The following is a 15,720-nucleotide window of genomic DNA, read 5'->3' as shown; positions in this document are numbered from 1 at the left end:
AACACTGTAATTTGGACTAAAAATATTGGGTTTTCTTTCCTCTTTGCTTTTTTCTAAACACTGTGGCTACTTTTGTCAACCCTGTGGCTCACCAGAATGGTCGTTCACCCCTATCAAAGCGGACATGTGCAGGACCTCTCCCTGACTTGTGGCCATAGATGTCTTGGTTTGCATCTTAACAGTGTGATAATGTGATAAATAAAAACTAAATAAATATGTGATTTCAAAAATATTCATTTTGAAATTGCTGTTATGTTTATGCTTTTAATGTTGAGACACATGCTGTGGTTAATGTTGCAATTAAAAATGGATAATGTGTGTTCAGTGTTAAGACACACCAATCCACCTTTCAGCATTGAGGGGATGAATCATATTTTACTCACAGCAATTTTATTTTGCCATCAAAATGTGATGCAATATGATTTCCAGGTAAAATTTTATTTACATTTAAATTTACATTTTTTTTAAATTCTGAATATTACCATTCACTTTAAATCAACATACAATAAAGTGATCCAATAGAAATCTGTGCAATTACAGTATGATAGGATGTTAATCAAAATGTGCACTGTTATGTAAACTGGAAACTATGTAAAGTTTATGTAAAGTGAGCCCCTACATGACACAGCATATTACAAACACAATGTTTTAAATGTGAAGTAGAGTGGGGGGGGGGGGGGTCAAGTTACTGAAACCGTAAAGCTTGAAAAGGGACCCCAGCATTGTAATCTACACTGTGCAATATATCATTAATATGCTGCAATGGTACCCTCAGGAATGCCATGTTTGTGGGTGTCCTACCCCAAAAAGTCAATTGAAGAGACCCAAACCTTGTCATTACAATTCCAATGATAATGACAGCTTTGAAACACTCGGGGTTATTTCAGTTTTCTCTCCTCACTGTCATAGTAATTACCTTTAAATTTAGTCTTCAAACTCTGTTCATGATGCCAGAGCAGAAAGCGACCCTATATGATTGAGCTTACAGTAGCTACACCCAACACTTTTGTGATATCTACTTATTTGTTTGATAAATAATACACACTGGATACTCTCAGGCTTCAGCAGAAAGCCGAACATGATGATGGCGAGAACTCAGTGGTTTTGAGCTTAAGTTATGACCTGTTCTAAGTTTACATTGTTTCTGTTGGATGAGCTTCTTCGAGGATGTAAGCCAACTGCATTCACGTTAATCTTAGTGGTTTTCCCAAAACTCCAGCAAAAAACAACAGTGGGGATGGCAGCGAGTAGCACATAGTTCTTTTCAGGACAACATGGACAATACCACTGACAAGAGCCAAATGTATTTCATGTCATCATGTGGGAGTAGATCATGTGCAAACAGATTCTGTTTGATAGCGCCCAGCATGAGAAGACTGTAATTACAAGACAAGTGACAAATACAGCCATTCTGTGTCAGTCCAGAGGTTGCCGAGCAGAACAAAAATTGTATGAGTCAACCAAGAAATAAAGTGATAAGTACAAAAAAATAAATGCTAATAAGAAAATGAGTGTCAATTAAGACAAGACCATCAAATTAAGCAGGCGCTAATTGGGACGTGAGAAACTCATGAAAGAACCAAATCTGCCACTATTTGTAACGTCAATTCTTTGTAAGAACTCTGAACTTAATAATCAATTAACTGACTGAAAGAAAATAAATTGCACACAATCTTATTGACTTGTAATCATAAATGGACAACAAAATCTCAAACATTTGCATTTACCAGTTTCGGCAATGTACGTAATAATGTAAGATTTGGTGTTTGTGTATGTTTCATATGATATGACAAAGTGTTATTGGGTGAATAATGCAACTTATTGTTAGTGTTCATGTACTGCAGGGAGAAAGGAGGGCCAACATGATTATTTTCAGGAGGCACTGAACAGGGTGACGTGAAATAAAGAGTTCTGGTGTGTGCTTCATATGGGCTGATGGAAGGCAGAGCAAAACTTCAGGTCTGAGAGCTGAAAAGCAGAGGACCAGGAGAGAAGTGCGGACTAAAGTCCAATTAAGGTGGAAGGAACATGTCGGTGGTCAGTGACCAGAGAGTACGAAGAGGCTGCTTGTGTCAATGAGGAGGCAGGACAGATGGGTGGAACAGAACAGGAGGGCAAGGACAACAATGACCAGAGCCCTCTGGGGAGAGGACAGCTGAGGAAACTCAGACTCTTCTGTAAAAGTCCCAAACGATGGACAACCCGGTGGATGGGGTTGGTAGAGGGCAGGTAAACTAATAATCTGGCTGAGCAAGGGTGACGCATGCAGACTGATGATCTGGCTGGGTGTGGAAAGGCACAGACCAGCTCATGTTCTGGCTTGTCATCTGTGGTGACACTGTCCAGAAGAGGCTCTGAGGTGATGGGTAACGAAAAATAGCAATGCTTTCGTCCAGGGGCTGGCCATTCCATGGGCAGATTTTTTTCTGTGCAGAGTACAAATCCATAATGTGTAATATTAAAAGTCCAGGACAAACGGGGCAAAATAGAAATTAGCTAATAACTGACCATTGTTGGGACAAATAATACAAGGTTTAGTTTTAATGTAAGGCATTATCTTTTGGTTGTTGGTACTGGTGAAGCCTCTTTCTCAGATTTTTCCATTTTTCAAAAATAAAATAATGATGGCTGAATTCCATTTAGCTCCTTCTATACCCTTAGCAAAACTAATGCCTTTTTGTTTGCATTAACATATCCTATCTTGCAGTCAAGTCTAATCAACGGTACAGTGTTTTTTTTTTTTTTTTTGTGTTGTAATGTGTTAGACTATTTATTTTTAATATTTTGGCATTTCAAGTAATTAGTTTCAATTTTCTCTTGTTGTCTGAGCACTTATCAAATTGAAAAACTAGAAATAAAAATGCATTACGGACATATAAATGTTGAAATGCCATAATTTTCAGACAACACCTTGAATATGGCCGTATGTAGGCTGCAGCAAAGAAATTTGACCTTTTCCTGCGCTGCAGCGTTTCCATGACAACAACTCCACACAAACACTGACAGGTTACAGGAGCTTGCTGTTGTTACCGTGAAGCGTCTTCTTATGGACAACACAGGTTTGTTTTCTAAAGTGTTTTAGACAGTAAAAGTGGCAGTGATGCCAAAGAAGAAAGTGGACAAACAAAAGAAGTCAAAAGCCGGGTAAGTACCGTTACTTTTTTTTTTTTTACAATTTTATCTAAATCGACGTTCAAATGGAAACTCCAGGTAACCTTAAAGTTGCGTTACTTATGTCACAGGAAAGGAAAGAAAAATGACAAACAGGCAAAACCGGACAAAGAGTTGGAAATCGAGAAGGCCAAAGCCAACGCGGCCGTCTGGGAGCTGAGGTTACAGGTCACCGACCAGTCGCTCGTGCAGTACCGGGAAGCTTACCGCAAGTTGGCGCGTGTCAACGAGGAGCTCACCGACCAGCTGTACCGCGTGGAGAAGGACACCATCGATGTAACAAGCTTTTTGAAAAGACAGGATGCCGCTAAAGAGGAGAAGGTCAGGGAGTAACAACAGGTTGTAGGGCTAAATGAAGTGTGAACTCTGAACTAACCAAGTATCATTTTAACAGATTAACGTGCTGCAGAAAAGCCTCAAAAGTCAAGAGGCACTTGCCCGTGAGGAGCAAAACAAATTGGTGAGTTCATTTAAAGCGCAGCCGCAAGTAACGAAATGCAACCCCAACTTTCAAGTAGCCCACAAAACATGCACAATCTAGCATGTTCATAGTGGCCCATGGCTCAATGTGATTTACTGCAACTGAAACAAACCTATAGCATCTCAAAAATGTGCTGAGCTGTGTCTCAACAGCTGTCCTATGTGTAATTATGTTCACATTTATTATGTAAGAAAACAACAACCAAACAAAGCGGCAATAAAACAAAGAAATAGACCCTCACATTCTGAGTTACATGGTCTAGTGTTATTTAAATCCTGTCAGTGGCCACAGAGAAAAAGTATAATTTAAAAGTGCTTGGCTGGGGAAAAGACAGTCACACTGCTGGTCTTGATGTGTTAACCATACCTCACATGTCACAAAGTTTCTTACTCTGAATTATTGTTACCAACTTAGCTTAACATGAGTTATTTAATTTGACTGTGATTATCCTTACTGACCTCTGCTGCTTGTAGTTAAGATCAAACTATCAAACTTTAGACAAAAGCTTTTTCCGTTTGCTAGCAGCTGTTTTCCATCTCTGAGCTCTTACTTCATGTTGTTAAATGAAGGCCAGTAAGCTTCAGAGGAAGAAAAGGGAGGCATGGTCTGGACCAACTTGAAATATCCCTAAATGAGACATGTATGGAACTGTCATATAGGTCCACTAGGGGGAAAAACACTGTTGTTGATCAAAGATGTGACTTCTCATTGTGAGGTGAGGAGAATTCTTACTGATTTAACTAACAAGCTGCTCGACCAAGGGCACTTAAAGGACTAGTGTCTTGGCTTTTGTCTATGGAGGGACACAGTGAGTGTTAAGCACTTCATTCCTTCACCCAACCAAATTTCCAATAGACTTTTCAAGTCGCATGTACTGCACAGCATCAGGACATGAAGGATTCATTCAACACTAATCATTTTTAAACTAGTGGCTATTTTTTATGGACTTTTTGTGAGATCACAGCATGAGTAAAGTAGTAAAAAATTGGGTATGATGCAAAGCAGCTTGCGTTGTAATCAGATGGTTCATAGGCTCTTATTTAGTTGTCATGTACATGTTTGTGGGTGCTTGTTTTGCTAGTCTCTCATGACTTTGGTCACCTTGTCACAGACTGGCTTCTCCACAGTAGCATTTTGAGGTATTTATCCTAACTCATCTGTGCTTAAGTTGGTTTACAAAAGAGAGTGTGGCTCTTGTGAACTTTGAGACAAAATCTTCTTTCCCACTAACCGATACAAGCTGCATTTATGGGAACTTTGTAGCAATTCTTGTACATTATGCACATGCAATAGATGCATTCTTACAGTGAAGGCATGCATTTAATATGCAAAAGTTTTATTTCTATTTTCTGTATCCAATGTGACTTGATTTCAACAGGTGGCAGATTACACTTTCCAAATCAATGAGATGAAGGAATTGTTCAGAAAGCGGTCAGGTGACTTTAACATGATCCAGGATGGAATGAAGAAAATCAAGGAGTTTCAGAAACAGAAAGCCCAGATGGAGCAGGATCTCCATGATGTAAGGGGGGAATCAAAGGATGAATAGTTTTATTTTTCTGTCAGAGTGTTAAAGTATGACAACGAACCAAGACCTATTTTTGTTTTGCAGATTAGAGAGAGCATGGATATTGCTGACAAAGAGCACAGGGAAAACCTAAGCAAAATGGAGTACAAATTCTTCAAAGAAAAGGTATCCAGTCTAAAATCACCTACAAATGTTCCTGTGCTGACCTATATGGGAGTACGACTATTCTTGTGATTTGATTTGGAAAATACTGTTAGTACTGGAGATCTGTCCCTCAAGCAATGGCCAAGGGAGAGGAAATGTTTGAGGGGGGGACAGTAAGTAGCTGATATTGTCCCAGGTGGAACAGTAAGCGAGGTTTTTAAATTTCCCTGCAGGCTCGACTGGAGAGGGAAGCTGAGCGAATGATAGCCCTGGTAAAGGAGAGGGCCCACAATGAAGCCATTGTGTGAGTGTGTTTCCGCTGTGCTTTTGCAATCTAATTATATTCTCTAAACTGCACTTTCATGTGCTTGGAGCACACAGAAAAAATTATTTACTCACTTAAGTGTCTATGTATATAAATATATATACAGAGCATCTAGAATGTATACAGAGCACTTTTTACCACATTTTGTTATGTTATAGCCTTAGTCCAAAATGGATCAAATTCATTATTTGCCCAAAAAATTTTACAAACAATACACCATAATGACAACGAGAAAGCAGTTTGTTTGAAATCTTTGCAAATTTATTAAAATAAAAAACACAAAAAAATCACACATACATAAGTATTCACAGCCTTTGCTCGGTACTATGTTGAATCAGCTTTAGCACCAATTACAGCCCCAAGTCTTTGTAAATACGATGCTAAAAGCTTGGCACAGCTAATGTTATTTTCTTGACCACATCGGTTTGTCATCAGCTAGGCCAATGATCACATCATCAGTTACGCCAGTGGAGAGTGTGCAGTGTGTGTGTGGAAAGTGTGTGTGGAACACTAGCATTTATTGTTCAGTTTTTATACAGCTCAATTTAAAAAAAAAAAAGCACATTGTTACTGTTTCGGTCTTAGTGTCAGAGAAAACCTAAGTGCACAGGTGCACTTCATTTAGTTAGAAACTGAGAGCAAAACTATGTGACATAGGAAAAAATATACAAAATAAAATCCTTCATGGTACTGATGCTGTCAGGCAAATTTTGATTTATTGGTATTTTTCATAATTTGACACAGATTTCTCAGAGTTTTTTTTTTTTTCCCATGGTAAAAATTATGCAGGCAGCTGGATGATGCTGCAAGTTCTGTGTTCAAGGAGAACGTTCGTCTCAACGAAGCACTGAAATTTCACATAAAGGAAGCAGAGGATCTGCAGAAACTGACAAACTCACTGGCTGAGGAAAATGCCTCGCTGGCACTGGACAAGGTATTTTTGAGCCGTAGGACAGCAAACATTGACGTTACTTTTAGCCAGACCTTGGACAGAGACTATTCATCTCCACAAAGTCACGTTTAGCCGTTTCAGTTATGAAACACTTGTCAGATCTGTGCAGAATAGATTTCAGGTGGTTTTTCCCTTGTGTTGTTTACTTGTGCTGACCCTGTATATTTTGCTTGTGGTAACTCTCCTACCCCCCCACCCCCTCCCCCACCTCCTGACTACTACCCAGCCTCTCAGTGGTCAGTGGTTGTGGTGAGTTTCCACTGGTGTATGGGTTCAAATTCATGGCTTCTCCATCACAGGTTTCTGGCACTGATTGCTTAAGACAAATAAATAATGGGCGCATTAATGTTACCTCTAATGATGACAGCAAATCAAGGGAGAAAATCACTGCTGAAGTACTGGCTCTCACTCAGCAGAACAGGCTAGCACACAAACCATTATCTGTCCAACCTCTAAATTGGCGCGGAAATCAAAAGTATTTTCCTATGTTTTGGATTTTACTACTGTGCTTTTCTCTCTGCTCAACCCAGAACAGATTTGAGTTGCTGTTAAAAAAGAATGCAGCTGAGATGGAGGCCAAAAATAATGAGCTATTTACACTAAGAGCCAAGGTAACAACTTTGGAGCAGACCCTGAAGCAAACACCTGGGAAACCAGGAGAAGAAGGAAAGAAGGAGAAGGCCCTGGTGAGAGACCAGGCCAGCCAGATAGAGCTCGAGAAACTGCAGAAGGTGCTTGCCATGCGGGAGAAGGAACTCAGACACATCAAGTGGCTTGCAAGTACAATTGTAAAGCAGCGCACAGAGCTGGAGGAGTTCTTCCATGAGGCACTGGCTCAGGTGAGGAAGGAGATCATGGCCAGCAGGCAGCAATACAAAAAGGAGGCACTACAGGCTTATCGATGGAGGCTGAAAGAAGCAACAGCTGGAAAGTTAAAGTTCCCACCCATCCGGACCTTTCATAAAAGCCCTCACAGTACCAACTCTGTCTTTTCAGACATGGAGGCAGCTGCAACGTGGTATGTCCACTACTCATGATTTCTGACAAACCATCTGCAGCTCATCCTGTGATTATTACTGCCTGCAGTATATATGTAAAAACGTTTGAGCAGTGGCAGAGATAAATATTGTTTTGGATTTTATGCTCTTGTTGTTTTAGGATTCATCGACCAGGCAGCAAAGTTCAAATCTCAGATCTCACTTGGGAGCAGAAGGAACAAGTGCTCAGGCTTCTGTTTGCTAAAATGAATGAACAGGGAGAAAGGTAAAAGATAAAAAAAACATTTTTTTGTTTCACTTAAAAGATTTGATGGTTGGTTGTTCAGCATTCTTTTACTTTATCCTAGTTAAAACATAAAAATTTGATGGTTGGTTGTTCATCATTCTTTTACTTTATCCTAGTTAATACATAAAAAGCCATGTGTAATCCCTTAAATTCAACCTAAACGAACTTTGGCAATTACCTCTAAAAAAAAACAAAGTGCAGCGACACCAAGTAGTTCAGGATGAACCTCTGGTAACTCCTCCCCGTTTTAATGTTTTAAACAGTCATTTTGTCAGCAGAAGAGGATACCATAAAACATCAGTTAGCCTTCAACCAATTTTCTTTTCCATCCAGCTGCTTAAAAAGAATGAAGAAAGAGTCTGGGCACAATAGTAAAAATAGGCCTAGCCACAGAGTCGTGTGCTTGGAAACAAACATCTGGTCACGTCAATTTGCTTTCTGCCTATTGGCCCCTTTCACGTGCACTAGCAATTTATTTTGTTCTTTGAACACTTGTGGTCAGAGAGCAGCTGGTAACATGATTTTTAGAAAGGAGTGTGCAGGGGATCTGGATGTATGGGGGTTATGGCAGGCAAGAGATGTATACTGTATGGATGTTCAGAGTGGTCTGGCATCTAGTCCAGCAGAATTACACAGAACATTTGGCGACCCAACAGTCAGTTAGCGGCATCCAAATCTATGTGCGTTGTGTTGACCTGGAGTAACCCCTTTCCAAGTTGGGCTGCAGCCCTGTGTGAATAGCCACCAGTGTGCTAAAACATGGCTTTTCACTGAGGTTCTGTATTTAACTGAAATAATGCATTTTTCTGATAGGAAAAGCAGCGAACATCTGGCTTGGTCTGCTTCTTATGAGAAGAATGGCCTTATTGACACGGATGCCACTGGGTAAGACACTAAAGGAACGTACAAGACTAAAGGTTGTACTGTACCTCATCCTTTCAATTATTATGGCTGCTCAGATTTGTTGGTCACACATTCTTAGAAAAAAAATTCCTGTGAGAACATGAGTACTTACTTGTGATTTATCAAGACAGTTGCATTTTAGTGTTGCATAATGATAATTGTCTTCCAGAAATAGAGACGAGCTCTCCCCAGTGACCTTCATCACTCAGGCGCCCGAGTCTGTTCTGCCCTTGAACGCAAACAGCCTGCCGGATGTACACACCACATGACCTCTGTGTGGCCTCTACATTGCACATTCTGGATTGTTTGCCTCTGCTTTGTCCTCTTCCCACAGAATGTCAATCATCCGTATAGCACAATACAATATACTTGTCTGCGCTCATTAAAATATCCTTCAAAGCACTCCTATTTGGTTTGTGACCCTCATAGAAAAAGCCTGTATGAATTATGTCACAATTTGTTTAAAGATCATTTCAACACCACTTCTTTAAAACAAAGTGCTGCTATCAAAGCATGCATCAATTTTCTATGAACGTATTGGAGAGTGGGTAGAGGGAATACAATACAATGCTTCCATGCCAACCTTCATTCAGGTAAATTATACATATGCACTACTGCACTCTAAGTACGTACACAGGAGTTTCTATACTTGTTTTGCATTCAAAGAGTGCTATACGTACTTTACAGCTCTTAAGGAATTTTGGCCATGTGTTTACATTGACAGAGTATTTACATATACACAGCAACACCTGACATAAAATCTTTCAAACAGGAGTTTATTTAGCATTTATGAACTATTCACATTGAACAGGTCTGTTTTGTGCATGAAAGGAGGAATATTTCGGTTTGTTTGACTGAACAGAAGCACTTGGATAGAGTAATTAGCGTCCCATAGTAGGCATGGTAACTGCAGGACTTTTCAAAGTGGCATCCTCAGCTTTCCATTGTGAGGTTACAGTTTTGATCTGTGTGTAGAACTGAATGCCCTGAAGAGGGAAAAAAAGCAAACATTTACATCAAATCTGCCAAATTTGTTTTTTATAGCCAACAATGGGACACTTGTTTATTTGATACTTGCTTGTTTTCCATAGAAGTTCATGTCGCCTCTGAAGGATCCTCTCGATCCAGTAAAGGAAAACATTGGCAGTGGGACAGGGATGGGAACATTGACTCCAACCTGCAGAAAACAAGTATAGTTCTTTTCATTTCCAAAAGCTTTGTAAAACAATTCCCAGGGTTCCCAAATTGCTAGGATGAGTAAGATGCGGCTGATGAGAGATGTGGTACATCCGTGCTGTTTAAAAAACAAGCATACATGATCGCACTAAACACAGCTAAACCTGCGGCTTACAGTTGAAACATAGCATGCTCTTATGAAAGGGAAGGGAAACTAAATAAAACATTTTGTTATGAAGCAATATAGCCATGGTGTGTTGGATTTAGAATGTTTAAAACAGTGGGAATAGCTATGGACACACAAAGACCTTTTGGCAAAGGTGCAGGGGAAAAAAAAGTAGATGTTTGTTGCATCGAGGTTTGGACAGGACTACAGCACATGGCCTGCACAGCATTCCCCGACATGTGAACAGCAAACACAGGGCATAAGGAGGCTCCACAGGCAAACAAACAGGGTAAAGGCTAGCCATTTTTATGCCTGTACAAAAGAACCCTAGGAATCCCTTCTGAGTTTAATTTAAGATTTCTCCTCCTTGAATACTACCTGGAAAAGGTTTTCTATGTTCCCCTGTTTTAATTCAACAAACACATATTTGCTGTTGCTATTTGTAGTCCTGACTGGTGGGGAAGTGGAGGAAAAGGGGTTGTTAAAATATATGTATTTTAAGTTAGGGGCAAGCAAGGCTATACTTGAAATAAAATTGTTTGTGTGTTCTTCTCAACAAAGATGTGGTGTTCTCCTTTATAAGATGCTGCATAGACATCACAGAATGATGTCAATGTTTCCTTTATCCCAAAACAGTGGTATACATTTTGAAGCTGCAGACACTCACCTGGCCCACGTCCACCTCGTGAGTGTATTTGCGTGCCGTGGCGCCGTTTGTGGTGAAGATAGCTGTACCATTGCCATAGGGGTTCCTGTTAACCAAACTTATTGCATCATCTAAAGAATCTGCTTCAAGAACTACCAACACAGGCCCAAAGATTTCTTCAGTGTAGCACTTCATCTCAGGCTGCAAGGGCACAAAAGTGAAAACTTTAAGTGACAGTTTGGCGCCTTTAACACTGCTCAGCTGAAAATATATTTTTGCGTGCACATAAACCCACATACTGTGACATTGCTGATTATAGTGGGACCCACAAAGTTGCCGTTCTCATAACCCTTGACTTTGACATTTCGACCATCAAGAAGCAACTTCGCGCCCTCATCCACACCACTTTGGATCAAACTGCAGACTCTCTCCTTGGCCTGGGGAGAGATCAGAGGCCCCACATCTGCACCAGGCTGGTCTCCTAGCAGTGCCCCAGGAACAACCAGTTGTAAGGTTACATGCTCTGGCACTCAAATGATGTGAGCATATTAAGGGCACTGACATTCAATAGCTTTTTTTTGCCACAAACACACAAAAGCCAGGATGAGGGGCACCCTGGGGCACTCCTTCAAAAATGGATACTTTGAGGTTTCCTGTGTTCCACACAAATTAGAGTCCATATCACTGCAAACAGGCAGAATCATTCTTTATTTTGCTTCACATCAGTTTCCTTTTTGAAAGGCTTTGATTCTCTGAACCGCTATTTAGGTCTGGGCCGCAGGTCTGGCCACAAATTTGCAGCATGGGTAACTCAACAAGCCCTCTCTCCCAGCTGATTCCAATGAGAATTACAACAGAGCCAAAGGCGAGATGTGTGGTTGGGGCAGTGTGGGTGGCCCCAAGATGACAAACCCAAAGGCCTTTGGGGCAATAAGGACCCAGCAAAGACATAGGTGAAAAGTGAGGAGGCTGGTCACTGTACCTGCGTTCACGCGCAGAGCCTTGGCACGTTCAACTAGCTCCGACAGCCAGCTTCGTGCCTCGCCTACCAATATGGCTGTGGATAGAGCCATGCAGCGCTGTCCCGCTGCCCCGAACGCTGCACCCACAAGCTGGTTCAGAGTGTTCTCCTTGTTGGCATCGGGCATCACCACACCATGGTTCTTGGCTCCCTATAGTATGCTAGAAGTGGTTAGCCTTGTGCTGTTTGATCTCCACATTACAGAAACTGGTTAGTCACGAGTGAGAACATAACATCAGAAAATTATAGACCTACAAGATTTACAGAGTAAACTTGTTCCACATTTCAGTCCATGTGACAAAGAAGATTGATGGACACAAAGTAAATGGAACATTTTTAATTCTGGCTTGTCAGCAGTGCACTCTCTCTGTGCAACATGCATCAAGGAGGAGCAAGGATAGGCTGAAAATATAAAAACCCGTTGGCCAATCCTGCCACCTTCTGGATATTTATTGTAAGTGTCAGAAATTACATTAGTAGTGGTACTGCATTATCTGACACTCACCATGTTTGACTGGACCCTCTTGCCCTTTTTTGAGCCTCTCTCATAAATATACTCCCCCGCTTGATTTGAGCCAACAAAGCTGATAGCCTTGATGGCTGGATGATCACAGATGAAATTCACAGCTGTACCAGAAAGAAAACAGAAGTAACTGTCAACTTAGAGTTCCTTTGATCACTCAAATAAATGCAAATAAATTTTTGGAAAGATTTACATCTACAGAAAAATAGGCAAAACCTTTTATTTTGTATAAATGTGGGGATGCTGACTTGTGAATTCAACTCTACTTAGATGATAAATAAGAAAAATCTTTATGGGTGTTTGTCCAAAACAAATGTCACACCTCAGTAACTAATAAAGGTAAAATAAGCCTTTTGATCACCCACTGTATATTTTGTAGCACTTGTATAACATTAAGAACCTTTAATATTGTCATGTAAACCTGAAAATAGTGAGAAAGTTTAAAGATTTAGATATAAGATAAGTTACATGTTAATAAATAAAGATTTAGGATTATATGTCATTTCTTATTGCAATCAGATGTAAAACTACAGTATGCCTCAAAAGAATCTTTGTACAAATATGCTCCAAAACAAAAGTAAGTTCAGGGTGATTCTGTCGAAACCTTCTGTTACCCGAACTCACAGAACTTGCAGCATTGCAGAGATACTTGCCAATATTTTTTAGTGACTCTCAGCCTTCTAACCAACTCTAATCAAAGAACTTTCAAAACTTTCTGCTTGATTATCAAGTTTTGCAGTACTCCTATTTATTGTTATTTGATAATACCTGAAGGGCCATACATTTGTTTGACCTATAACAGTGCAGAGTTTGAAATATTTCTATATATTTATAGGCCATTACTTATTGTGTTCCCAAAGGATCAATCTTTTTCATTATTGCAGAGTTTCAATTGAAATATTATGCATTTGTGATGTGGTCTCAGAATTCTAGGCTATGTTGCAGGCAGTCGCTGAAGAGCCTAGTACATTTTATTGGTAAAAAAGTATCATTTGATACTTCAGAGCATAATTTCAGACATTGGGGCTAGTTGTTGTTAATTCTGACTCCGTAACGTTCTTGGCAATAACAAAATGTAAAAATAAAAGTTGTATCCATTTTATATTAGATGTATTAACTAATAGAAGTATCCAAATAGTGAAGGGGTTTAAATACTTTCTGAAAAAACAGTAATTCCATCATATACACTGCCTTGTACCTACAATTACAGTAAGATTCAAACACACCAGCTAAAGGGTACAGAGACAAATCCTTACCATCATGTTGGCCATGGATGATGTTGAGTGTCCCGTCTGGAGCACCAGCATCTTGCAGCAGCTTGGCCAGCAGAATGGCACAGGTTGGCACGCGCTCTGAAGGTTTCAGAAGGTAGGTGTTGCCGCACACCATGCCCATGGGGAACATCCATAGAGGGATCATGGCAGGGAAGTTGAAGGGGGTGATGCCAGCACACACTCCTAGGGGCAGGCGGTAGGTGTAGGTGTCCATGTCCTTGGTGATGGAAGGCAGTGTTTCACCAAGCATCAGAGAGGTGATGCTGCAGGCATGCTCTACAACCTCTGCAAAGGAAAGACGTGTGAAAAACACAGTTTATAGATTATAGCAATCCACCTATTTCACATAAAGTTCCTAAAACTGTACTAGATTAACATCATCCTCAAAGGGTTTTTTGTTAAGTAAAACCAGTAAAATTACTAGATCAGTAGCAAATATTCAAAAGGCGGATAAAGTAAACTCTTTTTTTCTGGTTTACCCAAATGGAGAGCTACAGTAGCATAACTTATTGCCTTTTCCTGGTGCCACAAAATAAAACCTACATAACATGAAAACAAATACCTTGGTTGCACTTGTTGTAAAGATACCTCTGTGCACATGTGAGTAGGATGAACTTACGCAATCCTCTGAACACATCCCCCTCCGCATCAGCAAGGGTCTTTCCTTGTTCCAGTGTGATGACCTTGGCAAGTTCTTTCTGTGTTCAAATTTAAACAGAAGCATTTTGGTAAAAGATATATGCAACAGACTCTGAGCCAATGCTGATAGGTGTAAAAAAAAAGAGAGGCTAATGTGACATTGTATTAAGCTAATTAAAATCGAGCTCACTTGTGCTTGCACCTCGTACTTTGTAACTCTTTTACTTACAATGTTGTCCTTGATAAGTTGCTGATAGCGCAGAAAGACCTGCTGCCGAGCTAAGATGGAGGTCTCTGACCAGGAGTGAAAGGCTCTGGAGCAAGAATCCACAGCAGCCAACATTTCCTCCTGAGTGGCTTTGGGAACACGTGCGATCACCTCGCTGGTAGCCTACAAAGGGGGGGGGGGGCGGGTCATCAGGAGAAATCAATTTACAACATACATCCATTCTATGGATCTATCTATCTAATGTGCTTGTTTTGATACAGAGGTGTCAAACCTCGAGTGGAGAATCATGCAGAGCATAACAAAACAGTACATGGTGTCCTTCAAAAGGATGTATAGTGTTATCCATTTCAGGATAACAATACTTACAGGATTGTGAATATGCAGCCATTCTGCAGTCTTGGATTCAACAAACTTCCCATTGATAAACAGCTTAGTGGTGGGCTGTGAGAGATGTTACATCAGAACTGCATTTAGTCAGCAGGTTTATTGTCCGTGTACAAACTCTGATGAAAACTTTAACAGCTTGCTCTCAAGCAAGTGTGCACTGACTCAACTCACCACAGAGGAGGAGTAACACATATGACCAACTTTAAGAGGGACCTGAGAAAGAAACACAGCGGGAAATCTGAAATTCTTAAATGCAATAAATCTTATCCAGCCCTCCTAAATCATCTATATTTTATAAGGCACTGAATAGGAAGCGGTTTTCAGCGGCGCCTAAAGGCTCACAGGATACATGTGCAACTAAAAGGCTTGAATGGGACAAAGACAAGCTTGCTCGACTTGACTGAAAGTTGACTGAAGCACTAAACAATAAAATTACAGTGTCTGATAGCTGAGGCAGACCACCTGTTTCAACAGCTCTTAAGTTGCATGCTTTATATGCCAAATGATTGCTCACAAAATTTGCAATGGTCTACAAAAAAAAAAAAAAAAAAAAAAACACAACTTCAATGAATCAAGTCTGTGAGACCACCAAGCCCCACAGTAAATCCTGCAGCACATGACACCTGGAACTACGGCCTTTGTCAAATCAGCTTCTCTGGGTTGCAACAGTTTGAAAGCTTGAGGAGCTTGAAAATCTTACCCTTGTCCTTAACGCTGATCTTAACACTGTTGACGCCATAGCTGAAATTTTGTCTTTAGGCCGACTGGATTTGACCGACGACGCAGGTTTTCCCCTCAAGGAGACGTATTACTTTTGGGCGGGCTCTTGAGAAATCGGAGGTATGCTATTCGCTCCATGATTTGACACCCA

General features: G+C 40.5%; 2 protein-coding genes across 2 annotated transcripts; one reads left to right on the top strand and one right to left on the bottom strand.

Annotated features, from left to right (window-relative positions):
* Nucleotides 1-2,997: 2,997 nt before the first annotated feature.
* Nucleotides 2,998-9,509, top strand: LOC137101653 (basal body-orientation factor 1-like). Its single transcript, XM_067480338.1, has 11 exons — nt 2,998-3,144; nt 3,243-3,492; nt 3,566-3,631; nt 5,031-5,174; nt 5,265-5,345; nt 5,558-5,628; nt 6,439-6,583; nt 7,132-7,619; nt 7,760-7,864; nt 8,699-8,770; nt 8,958-9,509. Exons 1-11 carry the CDS (start codon nt 3,101-3,103, stop codon nt 9,055-9,057), a joined length of 1,566 nt encoding a protein of 521 aa, XP_067336439.1. The 5' UTR covers nt 2,998-3,100; the 3' UTR covers nt 9,058-9,509.
* A 34-nt stretch (nt 9,510-9,543) lies between these two features.
* aldh6a1 (aldehyde dehydrogenase 6 family, member A1) lies at nt 9,544-15,695 on the bottom strand. The gene is made up of 12 exons (XM_067480337.1): nt 15,550-15,695; nt 15,021-15,062; nt 14,829-14,903; nt 14,463-14,624; nt 14,214-14,292; nt 13,577-13,879; nt 12,303-12,424; nt 11,759-11,948; nt 11,076-11,257; nt 10,798-10,977; nt 9,867-9,965; nt 9,544-9,774 (listed from the first exon to the last, which is right to left on the bottom strand). Exons 1-12 carry the CDS (start codon nt 15,586-15,588, stop codon nt 9,670-9,672), a joined length of 1,578 nt encoding a protein of 525 aa, XP_067336438.1. The 5' UTR covers nt 15,589-15,695; the 3' UTR covers nt 9,544-9,669.
* Nucleotides 15,696-15,720: the final 25 nt, after the last annotated feature.

Source organism: Channa argus, chromosome 16 (assembly GCF_033026475.1).
Source record: "Channa argus isolate prfri chromosome 16, Channa argus male v1.0, whole genome shotgun sequence".
Classification (NCBI taxonomy): Eukaryota; Metazoa; Chordata; class Actinopteri; order Anabantiformes; family Channidae; genus Channa; species Channa argus.
This window is presented reverse-complemented; position numbering and strand designations above follow the sequence as displayed.

Coding starts and splice junctions, on each gene's coding strand:
- LOC137101653 (XM_067480338.1), top strand. CDS start 3,101: ATGCCAAAGAAGAAAGTGGACAAACAAAAGAAGTCAAAAGCCGG. Junction 3,145..3,242: donor CAAAAGAAGTCAAAAGCCGG/GTAAGTACCGTT, acceptor CTTATGTCACAG/GAAAGGAAAGAAAAATGACA. Junction 6,584..7,131: donor CCTCGCTGGCACTGGACAAG/GTATTTTTGAGC, acceptor TGCTCAACCCAG/AACAGATTTGAGTTGCTGTT.
- aldh6a1 (XM_067480337.1), bottom strand. CDS start 15,588: ATGGCGTCAACAGTGTTAAGATCAGCGTTAAGGACAAGG. Junction 14,625..14,828: donor GGCTGCATATTCACAATCCT/GTAAGTATTGTT, acceptor CCCCCTTTGTAG/GCTACCAGCGAGGTGATCGC. Junction 9,966..10,797: donor ACGAGGTGGACGTGGGCCAG/GTGAGTGTCTGC, acceptor TGTTTTCTGCAG/GTTGGAGTCAATGTTCCCAT.